The sequence below is a fragment of the Rhinopithecus roxellana genome, chromosome 10 (genome assembly GCF_007565055.1).
Source record: "Rhinopithecus roxellana isolate Shanxi Qingling chromosome 10, ASM756505v1, whole genome shotgun sequence".
NCBI classification, from domain to species: Eukaryota; Metazoa; Chordata; class Mammalia; order Primates; family Cercopithecidae; genus Rhinopithecus; species Rhinopithecus roxellana.
Window position 1 is genome coordinate 26155503 of NC_044558.1, and position 13672 is coordinate 26169174.

A 13672-nucleotide genomic window follows, 5' to 3' on the forward strand; every position below is an offset into this window, starting at 1 on the left:
CACACCCGGCTAATTTTTTTTTTGTATTTTTAGTCGAGATGGGGTTTCACTGTGTTAGCCAAGATGGCCTCAATCTCCTGACCTCATGATCTGCCCGCCTTAGCCTCCCTAAGTGCTGGGATCACAGGCATGAGCCACCGTGCCCGGCCTGCTAAAAGTTTTCATTGCAAATGAATGTTGGATTTTGTCAAATGCTTAAACCACATCTATGAAGATAATCACACTTTTTAAAAAATGTGTTAATGTGATGAATTATACAGACTGATTTTCAAATGTTGAACCAATTTTGTATTACTCAGATGAACTCTACCTGGTTAATTTTGTTTTTTATATATTATTGGAATATATATATATATATAGTTGAATTCAATTTGATAAATTTTGTTCAGAATTATATTCATGATAGTATTGGCCTATTGCTTCTTTTCTTGCCACATTTTTCTACTTTTGGTAATGAGGTAATGTTGCCCTTATAGAATGAGTTGGAAAATGTTCCTTTTTCTTCAATATTCTGGAAGATCTTGACAGGATTGGTTTTATTTCTTCCTTAATCGTCTGCTATAATTCACTGGTGAACCCAGTTGGGCCTGGCGTTTTTGTTGTAGGAAGGTTTTTAACTACAAATTTGTGTTAGTCCATTCTTGCATTGCTACAAATATCTGAGGTAGGGCAATTTATAAAGAAAAGAGGTTTATTTGGCTCACAGTTCTGCAGGCTCTACAGGAAGCATGGTGCCAGAATCTGCTCCTGGTGAGGGCCTCAGGAAGCTTCTAGCCACAGCAGAAGGTGAAGGGGGAACAGGCATATCACAAGGCGAGAATGGAAGCAAGAGAGAGTGGGGAGGTGCCACACACTTTTTTTTTTTTTGAGACGGAGTCTTGCTCTGTTGCCCAGGCTGAAGTGCAGTGGTGCAATCTCACTGCAACCACCACCCTCCAGGTTCAAGCGATTCTCCTGCCTCAGCCTCCCGAGTAGCTGGGATTACAGGCGCACGCCACCACACCCGGCTAATTTTGTATTTTTACATTTATTTATTTATTTATTTATTTATTTATTTATTTATTTACAAGATGGAGTCTCACTCTGTCACCCAGGCTGGAGTGTAGTGGTGCGATGTTGGCTCACTGCAACCTCCAGCTCCCCGGTGGGTTCAAGCAATTCCCTGCCTCAGCCTCCCGAGTAGCTGGGATTACAGGCATCTGCCACCATGGCTGGCTAATTTTTGTATTTTTAGTAGAGACGAGGTTTCACCATCTTGGCCAGGCTGGTATTGAACTCATGACCTCGTGATCCACCCACCTTCGCCTCCCAAAGTGCTGGGATCACAGGCGTGGGCCAGTGCACCCAGCAATTTTGTATTTTTAGTAGAGATGGGGTTTCACCATGTTGGCCAGGCTGGTCTCGAACTCCTGACCTCAAGTGATCCACCTGCCTTGGCCTCCCAAAGTACTGGGATTACAGGCATGAGCCACCGCGCCTGGCATGCCACACACTTTTAAACAACCAGATCTAGTGTGAACTCAGAGAACTCTCCCATCACCAAGGGGAAGGTGCTAAGCCATTCACAAAAAATCTGCCCCTACGATCCAAACACTTCCCACTAGGCCCCACCTCCAACACTGGGTATTACAATTCAACATGAGATTTGGAAGGGATGACCGTCAAAACCATAACAAAACTGAATTTCTTTAGTAAATATAGGGTTATGTAGGTTATCTATTCTTGAGTGAACTTTGATAGTTTGTATCTTAGGGAATTCATCCACTTCATCAAAGTTGCTGAAGTTATAAAATATAATTGCCAAAATATTCCTATGATCCTTTTAATATACATAGAATCTGTAATTATGTAACTTCTTTCATTTTCATATTATTGTGTCTCCTTTTTTCTATTAAGCCTGACTAGAGGTTTATCAATGTTATTGATCTTCTCAACATACAAGCTTTAGTGGCACTGATTTTTCTCGTTTTTGTTTTCTATTTCATTGTTGTTTTTTTTGTTTGTTTGTTTGTTTCTGACACGGAGTTTCACTCATGTTGCCCAGGCTGGAGTGCAAGGCGCAATCTCAGCTCACTTCTACCTCCACCTCCGGGGTTCAAGCAATTCTCCTGCCTCAGCCTCCTGAGTAACCGGGATTACAGGCATGCGCCACCACACCAGGCTAATTTTGTATTTTTTTAGTAGAGACAGGGTTTCTCTATTTTGGTCAGGCTGGTCTCGAACTCCCGACCTCAGGTGATCCACCCACCTCGGCCTCCCAATATTTCATTGTTTTACACTAAATATTCATCATTTCCTTTCTTTTGCTTATGTGGAGTTTCAGTTACTCTTCATTCTCTAATTCTTAAGGTGGAAGCTGAGGTAATTGATTTGAAAGCTTTCTTGTTTTATTTGGTACTTAGTGCCATCAATGTTCGGTGACTCTTTAGGTTCTGAATATCCTTCTGCCTAAAGTCTTTCTGCCTCCTCACACTCTGCCAAGGCTCCCAAAGAGCCCTGAGAGGGTGGACTCTGGTGCCACACTGCCCTGGCAATAATAATCTTGACTCTGCCACTTAATAGCTGTGTGACCTTGCTCAAGTTACTTAACCTCTCTGTATGTCAGTTTCTTTGCCTGTAAAATGTTGATAATAATAATAGCTACCTATTAATTTTAGGAGTCCAGTTGGCTGGGCAATTATGCTTAGATGTATGGTCAAACATTTTGGTTTCTGTGAGAGTGTTTTTGGATGAGATTTAACATTTAAGTGGGTAGACTTTGAGTAAAGCCGATTGCCTTCCAAAATGTGGGTGGGCCTCATCCAATCAGTTGAAGGTGTAAATAAAACAAAAAACTGACCTCCCCAGGGCAAGCCGGAATTCTCTAGCAGACAGCTTTTGGACTTGAACTATATACAATGCACTGAATGTTTATGTCCCGTCCGCCACCACCAAATTCCTATGTTGACACCTAATCACCAACGTGATGCTATTAGGTGAAGTCTTTGGGAAGTGGTTGGGTCAGAAGGACACAGCTCTCGTGAATGTGATTAGCGCCCTTATAAAAGAGGCCCAGAGAAACTGCCTCTTCCCTTCCACCACGTGAAGACACAGCTAGAAGGTACCACCTATCAACCAGCAAGTGGGTCCTCTCACCAGACACTGAATCTTCAGGCACCCCGATCTTGAACTTCCCAGCCTCCAGAACTCTGAGACATAAATGTGCATTGTCTATAAAGCCACCCAGTTTTTGGGATTTTATTATAGCAGCCCAAACAAAGACACAACCTTGACTCACATTTAATCCTAAGGATTAAATGAATTAATATAGACAAAGTACTTACAGCAGTCCATGGCACATATTAAACAGTCAATAAATGTTAACTGCTATAATTACTACCATCATCATCATCATCATTATTCTGAATATAACTGCTGTCTTTAGCACCAATTCTTGTACTGGTCTCAAAAGCCCTCATATGCAGTAAGGACCCTGGTACCCACTTATGGATGAAAATCTACTATTGGACAAACCCTACCCAGTAGCAAGCCCTGTTGACAGTAAGATGTAACTAACTGGCATAACATTAGCTACTGGGGAAGCAAGCTCACTAGGTTCCTGAAAGGGAGAGGAGGCATTAGGAAGAGGAGAAAGGGAAACAAGCTAAAGTGACTTGGCTTGTCTTTTGCAGTTGTCCTATCATCTGTCCTATCATACAAAGTCTCTCCTGAAGTAGAGGCACAAATGGCAAAGATAAGAGAGTAACACATCTCCCAGGCTTCCCCAGCTCTGGTGGGCCAGGCTCACAAGCAGAAAAAGTTTGTCTTCCAGACTCAGATGCAGGATGTTGAGAGAGAGAGAGACACTGATGGGATAAAAGCCAGTTTGCTGCAACTGCTTCACCATTTTCAGGTTCAGTGTCCTCACTGACAACTCCTCCCATAAGCTTTTTTTTTTTTTTTTTTGAGACGGAGTCTCACTCTGTAGCCCAGGCTGGAGTGCAGTGGTTCAATCTCGGCTCACTGCAACCTCTGCCTCCCGAGTTCAAGCGATTCTCCCACCTCAGCCTCCCGAGTAGCTGGGACTACAGGTGCAGAGATGGGGTTTCGACATGTTGGCCAGGTGGGTCTCGAACTCCTGACCTCAGGTGATCCACCCACCTCAGTCTCCCAAAGTGCTGGGATTACAGGCATGAGCCACCACGCCCGGCCTCCTCCCATAAACTTTCTTTTGCTATGCAAGATTGAGCAGAGGACCCTGGTCTCTTGAGGTTATGAGTGGAGTTGGCAGGACCCAGAAGCACAGCAACCCACAGTGAGGGAAGCCCTTGCTGCCCAAGGTAAGTCCCCAAGTGCAGACAACCTGAGAAAAGTTTGCTCTCTTCACACACACTCAGTCACCAGAATTCTCTCCCTGAAATAACTGAGACAAGCCACCTGATATAAGACTTTTCTAGACGACGGTCCTGAGCCATTGGCAAAATCAGAGAGGATGGGCTTTTTTTCATTCATTCAACATATATTCATTGAATATTTACCATGTGCCAGGTTCTGCGTAGTATCTACTAATGGACAGGGTATTCATAAAAGTTCTGTACTGTTTTAAAAGTTTCACTTAAACTTTAAATAATTGATATACTACAAATTAATCTTTCTTTATTTACTCACGAGAGCCTTTTCCTGGATCCTAGAATGAAGGAAATTCATGGAGCACAGAGCCACAGTCATCTCCCAGCTCACAGGTCACGTGAGTGAGAAATAAACTTCTGTGGCTGTAAACCACCGAAGGTTTGGAGTTACCTGTTACTATATGCATGAACTCAGGAAACCTAACAAAGACAGCAGTCACGTTTTTTATCATACTGCAAACTAGAAAAACCCAAAAGCCTATTCCATTAAGAGTTCCTTAATAAAGTACAAACACCAGTGACAGAAATGGAGAACTAATAAAACAAAAGCCAGCTGTAAGAACCACTGAGACATAAAAGAGAGGTTAGTTTGTAAGATTACGAACCACTGAGATGTAAAAGTGGGGTTGGTCTGTAAGGTTATGGGAGGTGATGCTCGAATGGGATCTAGTCTTGTAGACGTCAAAGGTTAATATTCTCACATATCCAAACTAATGCAGAGAGCGGTTTATGTAGAGCTTTACATTCACCCTCATTTCACAGATAAGAAAACTGAGGCCCAAGATGGCACAGTGGCCTCGACGCCCAGGTTTTCCACTTCCAAAGTCTCTCCCTCACATCTCATTACCTGATAATGCAAGTCTTTAATCGGGGCGAATTTCGGGGTGGAAAGGACTAGATAATGCTGATAAGCGTCATCATCCCATATACACAGCACCCAAAGGTCAGCACCCTATAGCCCACGCGTCCACCAGTCCCCGAAAATACTGGGGACAAAAGCTGACGTCAGCAGAGGGCTGCTAGTCCCAGTCGTCTGGTACTCCACCCTTCCCGAAAAGCCAAGCGGCGGAGCTGGGGCGCCCTGCGAAAAGGGGGTGAGCGTGATTGGGCTGTCCTGCATCACGTGACGGTCAGTACGCGTGGGATTTGACTCAGAGGAGGCGGAAGTGCAGCGCAGAAAGGGGGTCCGTGGGGGAGGGCAGAAGCCTGGGGGAGGAGCTTGAGTCCAGCCACTGTCCGGGTACTGCCAGCCATCCGGCCCAGGTCTCTGGGGTTGTCTTACCGCAGTGAGTACGACGCGTACTACAGAGACCGGTCGCCCGTGTGCCTGGCAGGTGGAGCCGTCCGCATCAGCGGCCTCCGGGAATGGAAGCGGAGAACGCGGGCAGGTAATGCCGGGGCCAGCGCTACCCCTCCCTTGCACCCCTCACGGTGGGGTAGGTTGGCTGGCGAGCGCGCGCGCACGCAGGGGTCTTTTAAATCCCGGCCCGAATACAAAGGCCGGGGCCGCGCGTGCGCACGGCGGCCTGCTTGGCCCTTCCTTCCCTGGCTGCGGCGGCGGCGGCGGCGGCGGCGGTCGGGGTTGCTCTGAGGGTTACCTGGTGCACCTGGACCCTTCTTTGGCTCTCCGCGATAACCAGTTGACTATAAAATACATTAGTAAACATCCAGCAGTCTTTGGTTAATGTGTCTTTCTGGATGCCTTTCTTGGCTACGTTTCCCTTCACCCTCCATTACCACGCTAAGAGCTGTTATAAAGATGAGTGTCGAACATTTCCAGCTCCAGGAGTTTTCATTTTAAAGTTGGTTGATTTGTTGCGGCTTCCTCCCCAAAGGCCTACTGAAAGCAATGTTAAGGGTCATGGGTTAGATAATTTTATTGTGGGAATATGTATACCACTCTCGAGTAGTCAATCTAAAAATGACCTTTGAGTTTTCCAGTGGTCTTGGGGAAGAACTTAAGAATCCGTTTTTAAAAAGTCCTTTGGGAGAGTCAAGAGAAGGATTTGCAAAAGCAAGAAATTTAGGGATTTGAACTCCTGGTGGAAAACTAAATTAAAAAAAAATGGATATGGTGGCAGTTTTTTAAAAGATAAAGAGTGATGATTTACATTGAAATTAAAAGAAAAAAACCTGTTATACCTAATGAAGAGTTATCCTGACTCTCAGTGGCTAATGGGAGCTGAATTTAGGCAATACAAAGGACTTCTGTGGGCCTGTTGATGTCTGGAAAGTCGACATGTCTGGAATTTGATCCTGACATGCCGAGAACTGGTGTTACATGAAAGGGCACACTAACCAAAATAAGAGTTTAGGAAAAGAGATATATGTAGACAAAGTGTGGACTTTATCTTGACTTTGTAGATCAAGTCCTGGAATAAATTACTCCACTTCTTTCCCAGAAGAACTTTACAAATAAGAGAATTCACCATAATTTGTGGAAATCTCTCTTGTGACCTTACTTCAGAGCAGAATTGAAACTTGGGCCAAGAATAAATTACACATTGTAAGACTTTATCCAGGGTCTTACAGCAAAATAGTAGGACTTGAATACACTGTTTAGCTCAAAGCTGTGACATGTCGGCCTGACTTCATCCGAAAGCTATAGACCAGATTTTGTCTTGGAAAGCTTTCACCTTCAGAAACTGTGGAAAATTCTGTGTAATCTTCTGAAATGACTCAGACCCCAGGTAATCCTTAGAGAGTAGTTCTCTGTCACCCTTGACTGTGCTGGTCAAGAAATGTAATGTGGGATGTGAAAAAAAATAAATTTACTTTTTTTTTTTTTTTTTTTTTTGAGACAGCCTTGCTCTGTTGCCTAGGCTGGAGAGCAGTGGCGGATCTTGGCTCACTGCAACCTCCTTCACCTGGATTCAAGTGATTCTCCCACCTCAACCTCCCGAGTAGCTGGGATTACAGGCACCTGCCACCAGGCCCGGCTAATATTTTGTATTTTTAGTAGAGACAGGGTTTCACCATGTTGGCCAGGCTGGTCTTGAACTCCTGTCCTCAAGTGATCCACCCGCCTCAGCCTCACAAAGTGCTAGGATTACAAATGTGAGCCACCGCACCCAGCCGACTTTTTATTTTAGAAGACTAATTTCAGATATTCAAAGAAGAAAATTCGAATTCCATGAATATAGACTTTTTTTTTTTTTTTTTTTGAGACGGAGTTTCACTCTGTTGCCCAGGATGGAGTGCAGTGGCGCAATTACCATTCACTGCAACCTCTGCTTCCCGAGTTTAAGTGATTCTGATGTCTAGGCCTGCCAAGCATCTGGGACTACAGGTGCCCAACACCACACCCAGCTAATTTTTTGTATATTTAGCAGAGACGAGGTTTCACCATTTTGGCCAGGCAGGTCTTGAACCCCTGGCCTCAGGTGATCACTTTGGCCTCCCAAAGTGCTGGGATTACAAGCCAAAGCGCCCGGCCTAGACTTTATTTCAATGGCAAAATAGTTCAGGAGTCTTAGAAAGTGCTTACAGTCTAATCAACCAGAGAGGAATAAAGGAGGAATTTTATAAGGGTACTGGGTCGTTTCCAGTGACGTCAGGCGTGAAAAAGACATTTACTGAGGATGGAAATTAGGATGCCAAATCAAAAGTGACTGGAAGAGAGTGACATGGACCACTAAGAATACAAACAGGAAAGATTAACCCTCAAATGAGAATAGGCTTTATAGAAATGTTAAGGAGACCAGGAAGGATTGTTTTAGTTAGATGTTGACAACAAGAAGAATAAAGATTTGGGTTTTCTGCGCAGTCTACTGGCATGGTGGCAGCAGACAACAGAACACCTAAGTACTTTGTTCTGATTTGGATTTTACATCTTCTATGTTAGGAAAATGATTGTCTGACTGGAAATGGCAGAATGAGTATCTGTAAGACTTAAAGCTCAAGATCAATGAAGGCAGTTAGGAGAAGTTTCAGGTGTTCTAACAGAATCATATGCCCTGGCCTGTGTGTGTTGTATTTCAAGGGAGAGGCCAGATTAAAGCAGTGTTTGAGGATTTGTAACAAATGTACGGGGCCTGGAAATAAACACATGGGTTCCTATTCTTCCAGAGGTGGAGTCTGTCCTCTCTTGACATTGATCCTGAACAAAATTTTTACTTATCAATGGTTACTGAGCATTTTTAAAAGAAACTAATTGACCAGGCACGGTGGCTGACGCCTGTAATCCCAGCACTTTGGGAGGCCAAGGCGAGTGGATCGCCCAAGGTCAGGAGTTCAAGACCAGCCTGACCAACATGGTGAAAACCCATCTCTACTAAAAATACAAAATTAGCCAGGCATGGTAGTGACCACTACACTACAGTATCAGTTCAGAAAGAAAGCAAGACAGGCAGCATCAGAAGGATGCTGGCAGGGGGTACCTATGGTAGTCATTATTACAGCAAATTTATTATATACCAAGTACTGTTTTGGATGTTTTACATATGCCAACTAGCTTAATCCTCATAACCAATTATTAGGTTCTGTTGCCATTTTCCAGATGTGGAAGAGATTAAGAGGCATAAAGAGATTAAGGAACTTGCCCCCAGAGCTAGTGAATGGAAGAGCTGAAATCTGAATCCAGATGACCTGGCTTCAAAGTCTGCCTCTCTAGCTAGCAAATCTGCTTTACTGCTTCTCTTAGTGGGCAAGATGGCAATGGGCTGATGGCAATCCAGTTAGGTGAAATAAAAACCTGGCTTACTACTGAAAGTATCAGGCAGACTGAAGAGAGGTCTGTACTCATATGCCATGTATCTCTGTCCCTAACTTTGTTCCTTTCAGTAGCTTAACAGCAGCAGGGTGCTGATGGCATGCTGATAAAAATTCGTGAGTGACCCAAGCCTGGGAGGAATTTGTGGAATTGACTGATTGATTGAATCAGAGTCCAGATAAATCCTGACTGACTGGAATGGTGAATCATCTTTTACAAAGAAGAGGCACAATCCTATACTCAGCTGCAGAAAAATCAGTGATAAAGTGGAATGAGGGAGAACTGATACAAGGACAGTTTACATTGATAGGAAACTCAGTGTGAATCAACAGTATAATGTAGGTGCCAGTATAGCTAGTGTCATGGATTCTGCAGTTTGTCTCCAAAATGAGGAAGTTGGTAGTCCTGCTTAGTTTCAGGCTGATGAGGCTTTATCTGGAGTTTTGTTTGATTTTGAGTACCAAAAAATGACCAAATACTGAAGAAATTTGACATCATACTACATGAGGAATTATACTATTTGAGGAATACTGTAGGAGAACTGACTTATTCTAAATCTTTATATTCACAGTTTCTAGTAGAATGTACATATGGTGAATACACAGACCTCCATCTAGGAATATCAAATAGAATCTTAACAATGGTTATGGTGCTATCGCATCATAATTGACATAACCAGACCCCTTTAGTTGAGTATTTGGATTATTTAGCCTTGTTCATTATTTTGTAAGTATTCAGTATGGCATGTGCTTTTTTTAAGTGAAGATAATAAAATGTATTTAGAAAATAGCAACTTAGGCTGGGTGCAGTGGCTCACACCTGTAATCCCAGCCTTTGGGAGGCCAAGGTGGGAGGATCACTTGAGGCCAGGAGTTCAAGACTAGTCTGGACAACATAGTGAAACCTCATCTCTACAAAAAATTTAAAATTTAGTCACGCATAGATGCATGTACCTGTAATTCCAGCTACTCAGGAGACTGAGGCAAGAGGATTGCCTGAGCCCAGGTGTGTGAGGTTACTGTGAGCTATGATAGCACCACTGCACTCCAGCCTGGGTGACAGCCAGAGCCTGACTCTTAAAAAAAAAAAAAAGCAACTTACATCCCTAAAATAGCATAAAATAATTGAAGATAAAAGAAGTTGGAGTCATTAATTTTAGAGAAAACCTTAAAGATTTAGTTTTTTGAAATACAGCAAATCTAGCCAGGCATGGTGGTGTGCGCCTGAGGTCTCAGCTACTCAGGAGGCTGAGGCAGGAGGATCACTGGAGCCCAGGAGTTGGAAGCTGCAGCCAGCTATGATCATGCCACTGCACTCCAGCATGGGTGACAGAGTAAGACTCCGTCTCTAAAAAAAATAATAATTAAAAAAATCTAAAAATAGCAAATCTGAATTAACTGTACTTCTTAATGAACTCTATGTGTGGAGTGTGTGTATGTGTGTTTTGAGAAAGACTGTCAGAAAATATAGTCAACCTTCCATATCTATGGATTCTGCATCTAAGAATTCAACCAACTGTGGATTTAAATTATTTGGGAAAAAAAGGACAAATAACAACATTAAAAAATAATACAGATAAAAAGAATGCAGGATGACAGCTACTTACATAGCATTTACATTGTATTAGGTATTATGAGTAATGTAAAGATGATGTAAAGTATAAGGGAGGATCTGCATAGGTTATATACAAATACTATGCCATTTTATATCAAGCGACTTGAGCATCCTTAGATACTGGTATCTGTGAGGAGTCCTAGAACCAATCCCCCATGTACACGAAACTAGGTACATACCACAGTCCATTTTTAGAAAGATTGATTAGTAACTAAAGGATGACTGTACACAGTTCATCAGTTCCAGGCAGCTATAAAAAACCAATCTAGCTGGGTGAGGTGGCTCACGCCTGTAATCCCAGCACTTTGGGGAGGCTGAGGTGGGCAGATCATGAGGTCAGGAGTTGGAGACCAGCTTGACCAACATGGTAAAACCCTGTCTCTACTAAAAATATAAAAATTAGCCAGGCATAGTGTTGTGCCTGTAATCCCAGCTACTCAGGAGGCTGAGACAGGAGAATCGCTTGAACCCGGGAGGCAGAGGTTGCAGTCAGCCGAGATCACGCCATTGCACTCCAGCCTGGGTGACAGAACGAGACTCGATCTCAAAAAACAAACAAAAAACAACAGAAAAACAATCTGTGAGCGCTGCAGTTCAACAGAAGGTGAGTGCAAATGGAGGCTAGGAGAGAAAAAGAGGTAAACAGGAAAATGAGGGAGAAAGAGGGAGTGAAGAATATTTGAGACAAAGGTAAATGATGGAAGAAAAGTGAACAAAGGGAAATAAAATCAATCATGCTTGTAAGTTTGACATCAGGAAGTTATAGAAAGTAGAAAGTCTTTGGGGTCTGTTTTGAGTCTAGACAGATCTAGTCCTATTTCCTAGACATCGTCCACATATGTAGAAATCACTGAGTCTAATTCCTCATTTTCATGGTGAGGAAATGGATACCCGGAGAGGATAAATGACTAAATGCTCTTCGTTACTGTCCTTCTCATAGAGTTATTGCTCAGAAACATTGCAGAGTTCTGGATTATAAAGTAGCAACAATCATTATGCATACACAAATGTATTTAAGAAATATCCTCACACTGAGGTTGAAACAGGTTTATGCTCCTTATACATTTAGTTGTTATTATAATAGAAGATAAAATTATACAGAACCCTTTTTTTTTTTTTTTTAAGACAGAGTCTTGCTCTGTTGCCCAGGCTGGAGTGCAGTGGCATGATCTTGGCTCACTGCAACTTCCACCTCCCTGGTTCAAGCAATTCTCCTGCCTCAGCCTTTCAAGTAGCTAGGATTACAGGCACATGCCACCATGCCCAACTAAGTTTTGTATTTTTAGTAGAGACGGGGTTTCACCATGTTGACCAGGCTGGTCTCGAACTCCTAACCTCGTGATCCACCCACCTCAGCCTCCCAAAATGCTGGGATTACAGGCATGAGCCACTGCATCCGGCCAGTTATCCAGAACTCTTTAGTTAACTAGCATTCAAGTTTATGAAGATTTTTATGTAGATGTAATGCTTGTTTCTGCCAAGTAATAGGAATGTTGTGATCTACCATCTTTCTTTTATTCTGGCTTTTAGAAAGCTGTTGAGGTAAACAAGCTAAGTTTAATGCTCAAAGATAGTGTATTCCTCAGAACAAACACATTTTATTTCCCATAGGTTTATTTTTCTTTATCCATTCTAATTTAACTTTTTGTAAAATGCCACAGTCCATTTTTAGAAAGATTAAGGGATATATCATTATTATGGATAAGTTTCTAGGTTTCTTTCAAACTTGATATACCTATCTAATATAAAAGTTCAGATGCTTTTTCCTCTTTATTTTTCACTTTTTATTCAGCCAACTGTGATTTCTAGAATTTTTATTTTCAGCTTCTGAACCCCAGAATTCCTGAAGATGCTTAACAACCTCCGACTATACCAAAAATTTGGAAGATTTTTATAAAGTAAAGAATCCTTTTGTAATGTGAACGATGTCTCCCTAATTTATGTATTTTCAGTTTGCATTTTCATGAAGTGCTCAAAATGGGACACGTGAAATTCTGAGAGCAGTAATAAGAAACATGGGAGGGTGGTAGGTAGATTGCCTTCCTGACGATATGACAGAGTAAAAACACATCACATGCATTATTTTTTCTTTTTTTGAGATGGAGTTTCGCTCTTGTTGTCCAGGCTGGAGTGCAATGGTTCCGTGTTGGCTCACCACAACCTCCACCTCCTGGGTTCAAGCGATTCTCCTACCTCAGCCTCCCAACTAGCTGGGATTACAGGCACACATCACCACGCCAGCTAATTTTGTGTTTTTAGTAGAGACAGGGTTTCTGCATGTTGCTCAGGCTGGTCTCGAACTCCTGACCTCAGGTGATCCACCGCCTTTACCTCCCAAAGCGCCGGGATTACAGGCATGAGCCACCACGCCCAACCATATCTCATACATTCTTTTGCTCAGGCATTTATTGTCACCATATGTCTTTGTTTCTGTATATTCAAGCTAAATCAAGGTGCTAATTAGAATCTCGGAAAGCTGCCACTGACCACAGTCAGAACTTGCAGTATCTTTAGTTAGAATTGCCACAGGACCATTGCTCAAGACTTCCAGATCTAACCTAGCCATATCCAATTCATCATTAGAATATTTAAATCATAAATACTGAACAACCAGTATTTTAACAATTTATTGCAAAGCGCTACTAATAATATTAAAGAAAAGTTTGGGAAAAAAAGGACATTTTACTTTGTGCCAGGCGTGGTTCTAAGCGTGGTTCTACATCTTAACTTCTTGTCCCTGTCTACATATTTTCCCTTATGTGTAGCCTTAGTTTACATTACTATTTTGTATTCTTTTCTGTTTTAAAATATAAACTCTTTCCTATTCTTTTACATAATTATTTAATTTTTTAGTAGCTGCATAGTGTTTTCTCATGTTAATGTATTTTACTTTACTAAATCATAACTTTATGTAATTTGTGAACAATATATTTAAAGAAATAAAACTCTTCTGATACAG

General features: G+C 42.3%; 2 protein-coding genes across 2 annotated transcripts in view; one reads left to right on the forward strand and one right to left on the reverse strand.

Annotated features, from left to right (window-relative positions):
* The window catches only part of C10H12orf73 (chromosome 10 C12orf73 homolog), a 19561-nt gene extending 13756 nt beyond the window's left edge, over positions 1–5805 (reverse strand). Inside the window, exon 1 of the mRNA XM_010357286.2 lies at positions 5671–5805. The gene's annotated coding sequence lies outside the window, so the exon portion shown is untranslated. The remainder of the gene's footprint in view (positions 1–5670) is intronic.
* Positions 5532–13672, forward strand: part of TDG (thymine DNA glycosylase) — a 22658-nt gene continuing 14517 nt past the window's right edge. The window contains exon 1 of the mRNA XM_010357283.2: positions 5532–5776. Within this exon, the coding sequence (XP_010355585.2) occupies positions 5754–5776 (23 nt within the window). The 5' untranslated portion in view covers positions 5532–5753. The remainder of the gene's footprint in view (positions 5777–13672) is intronic.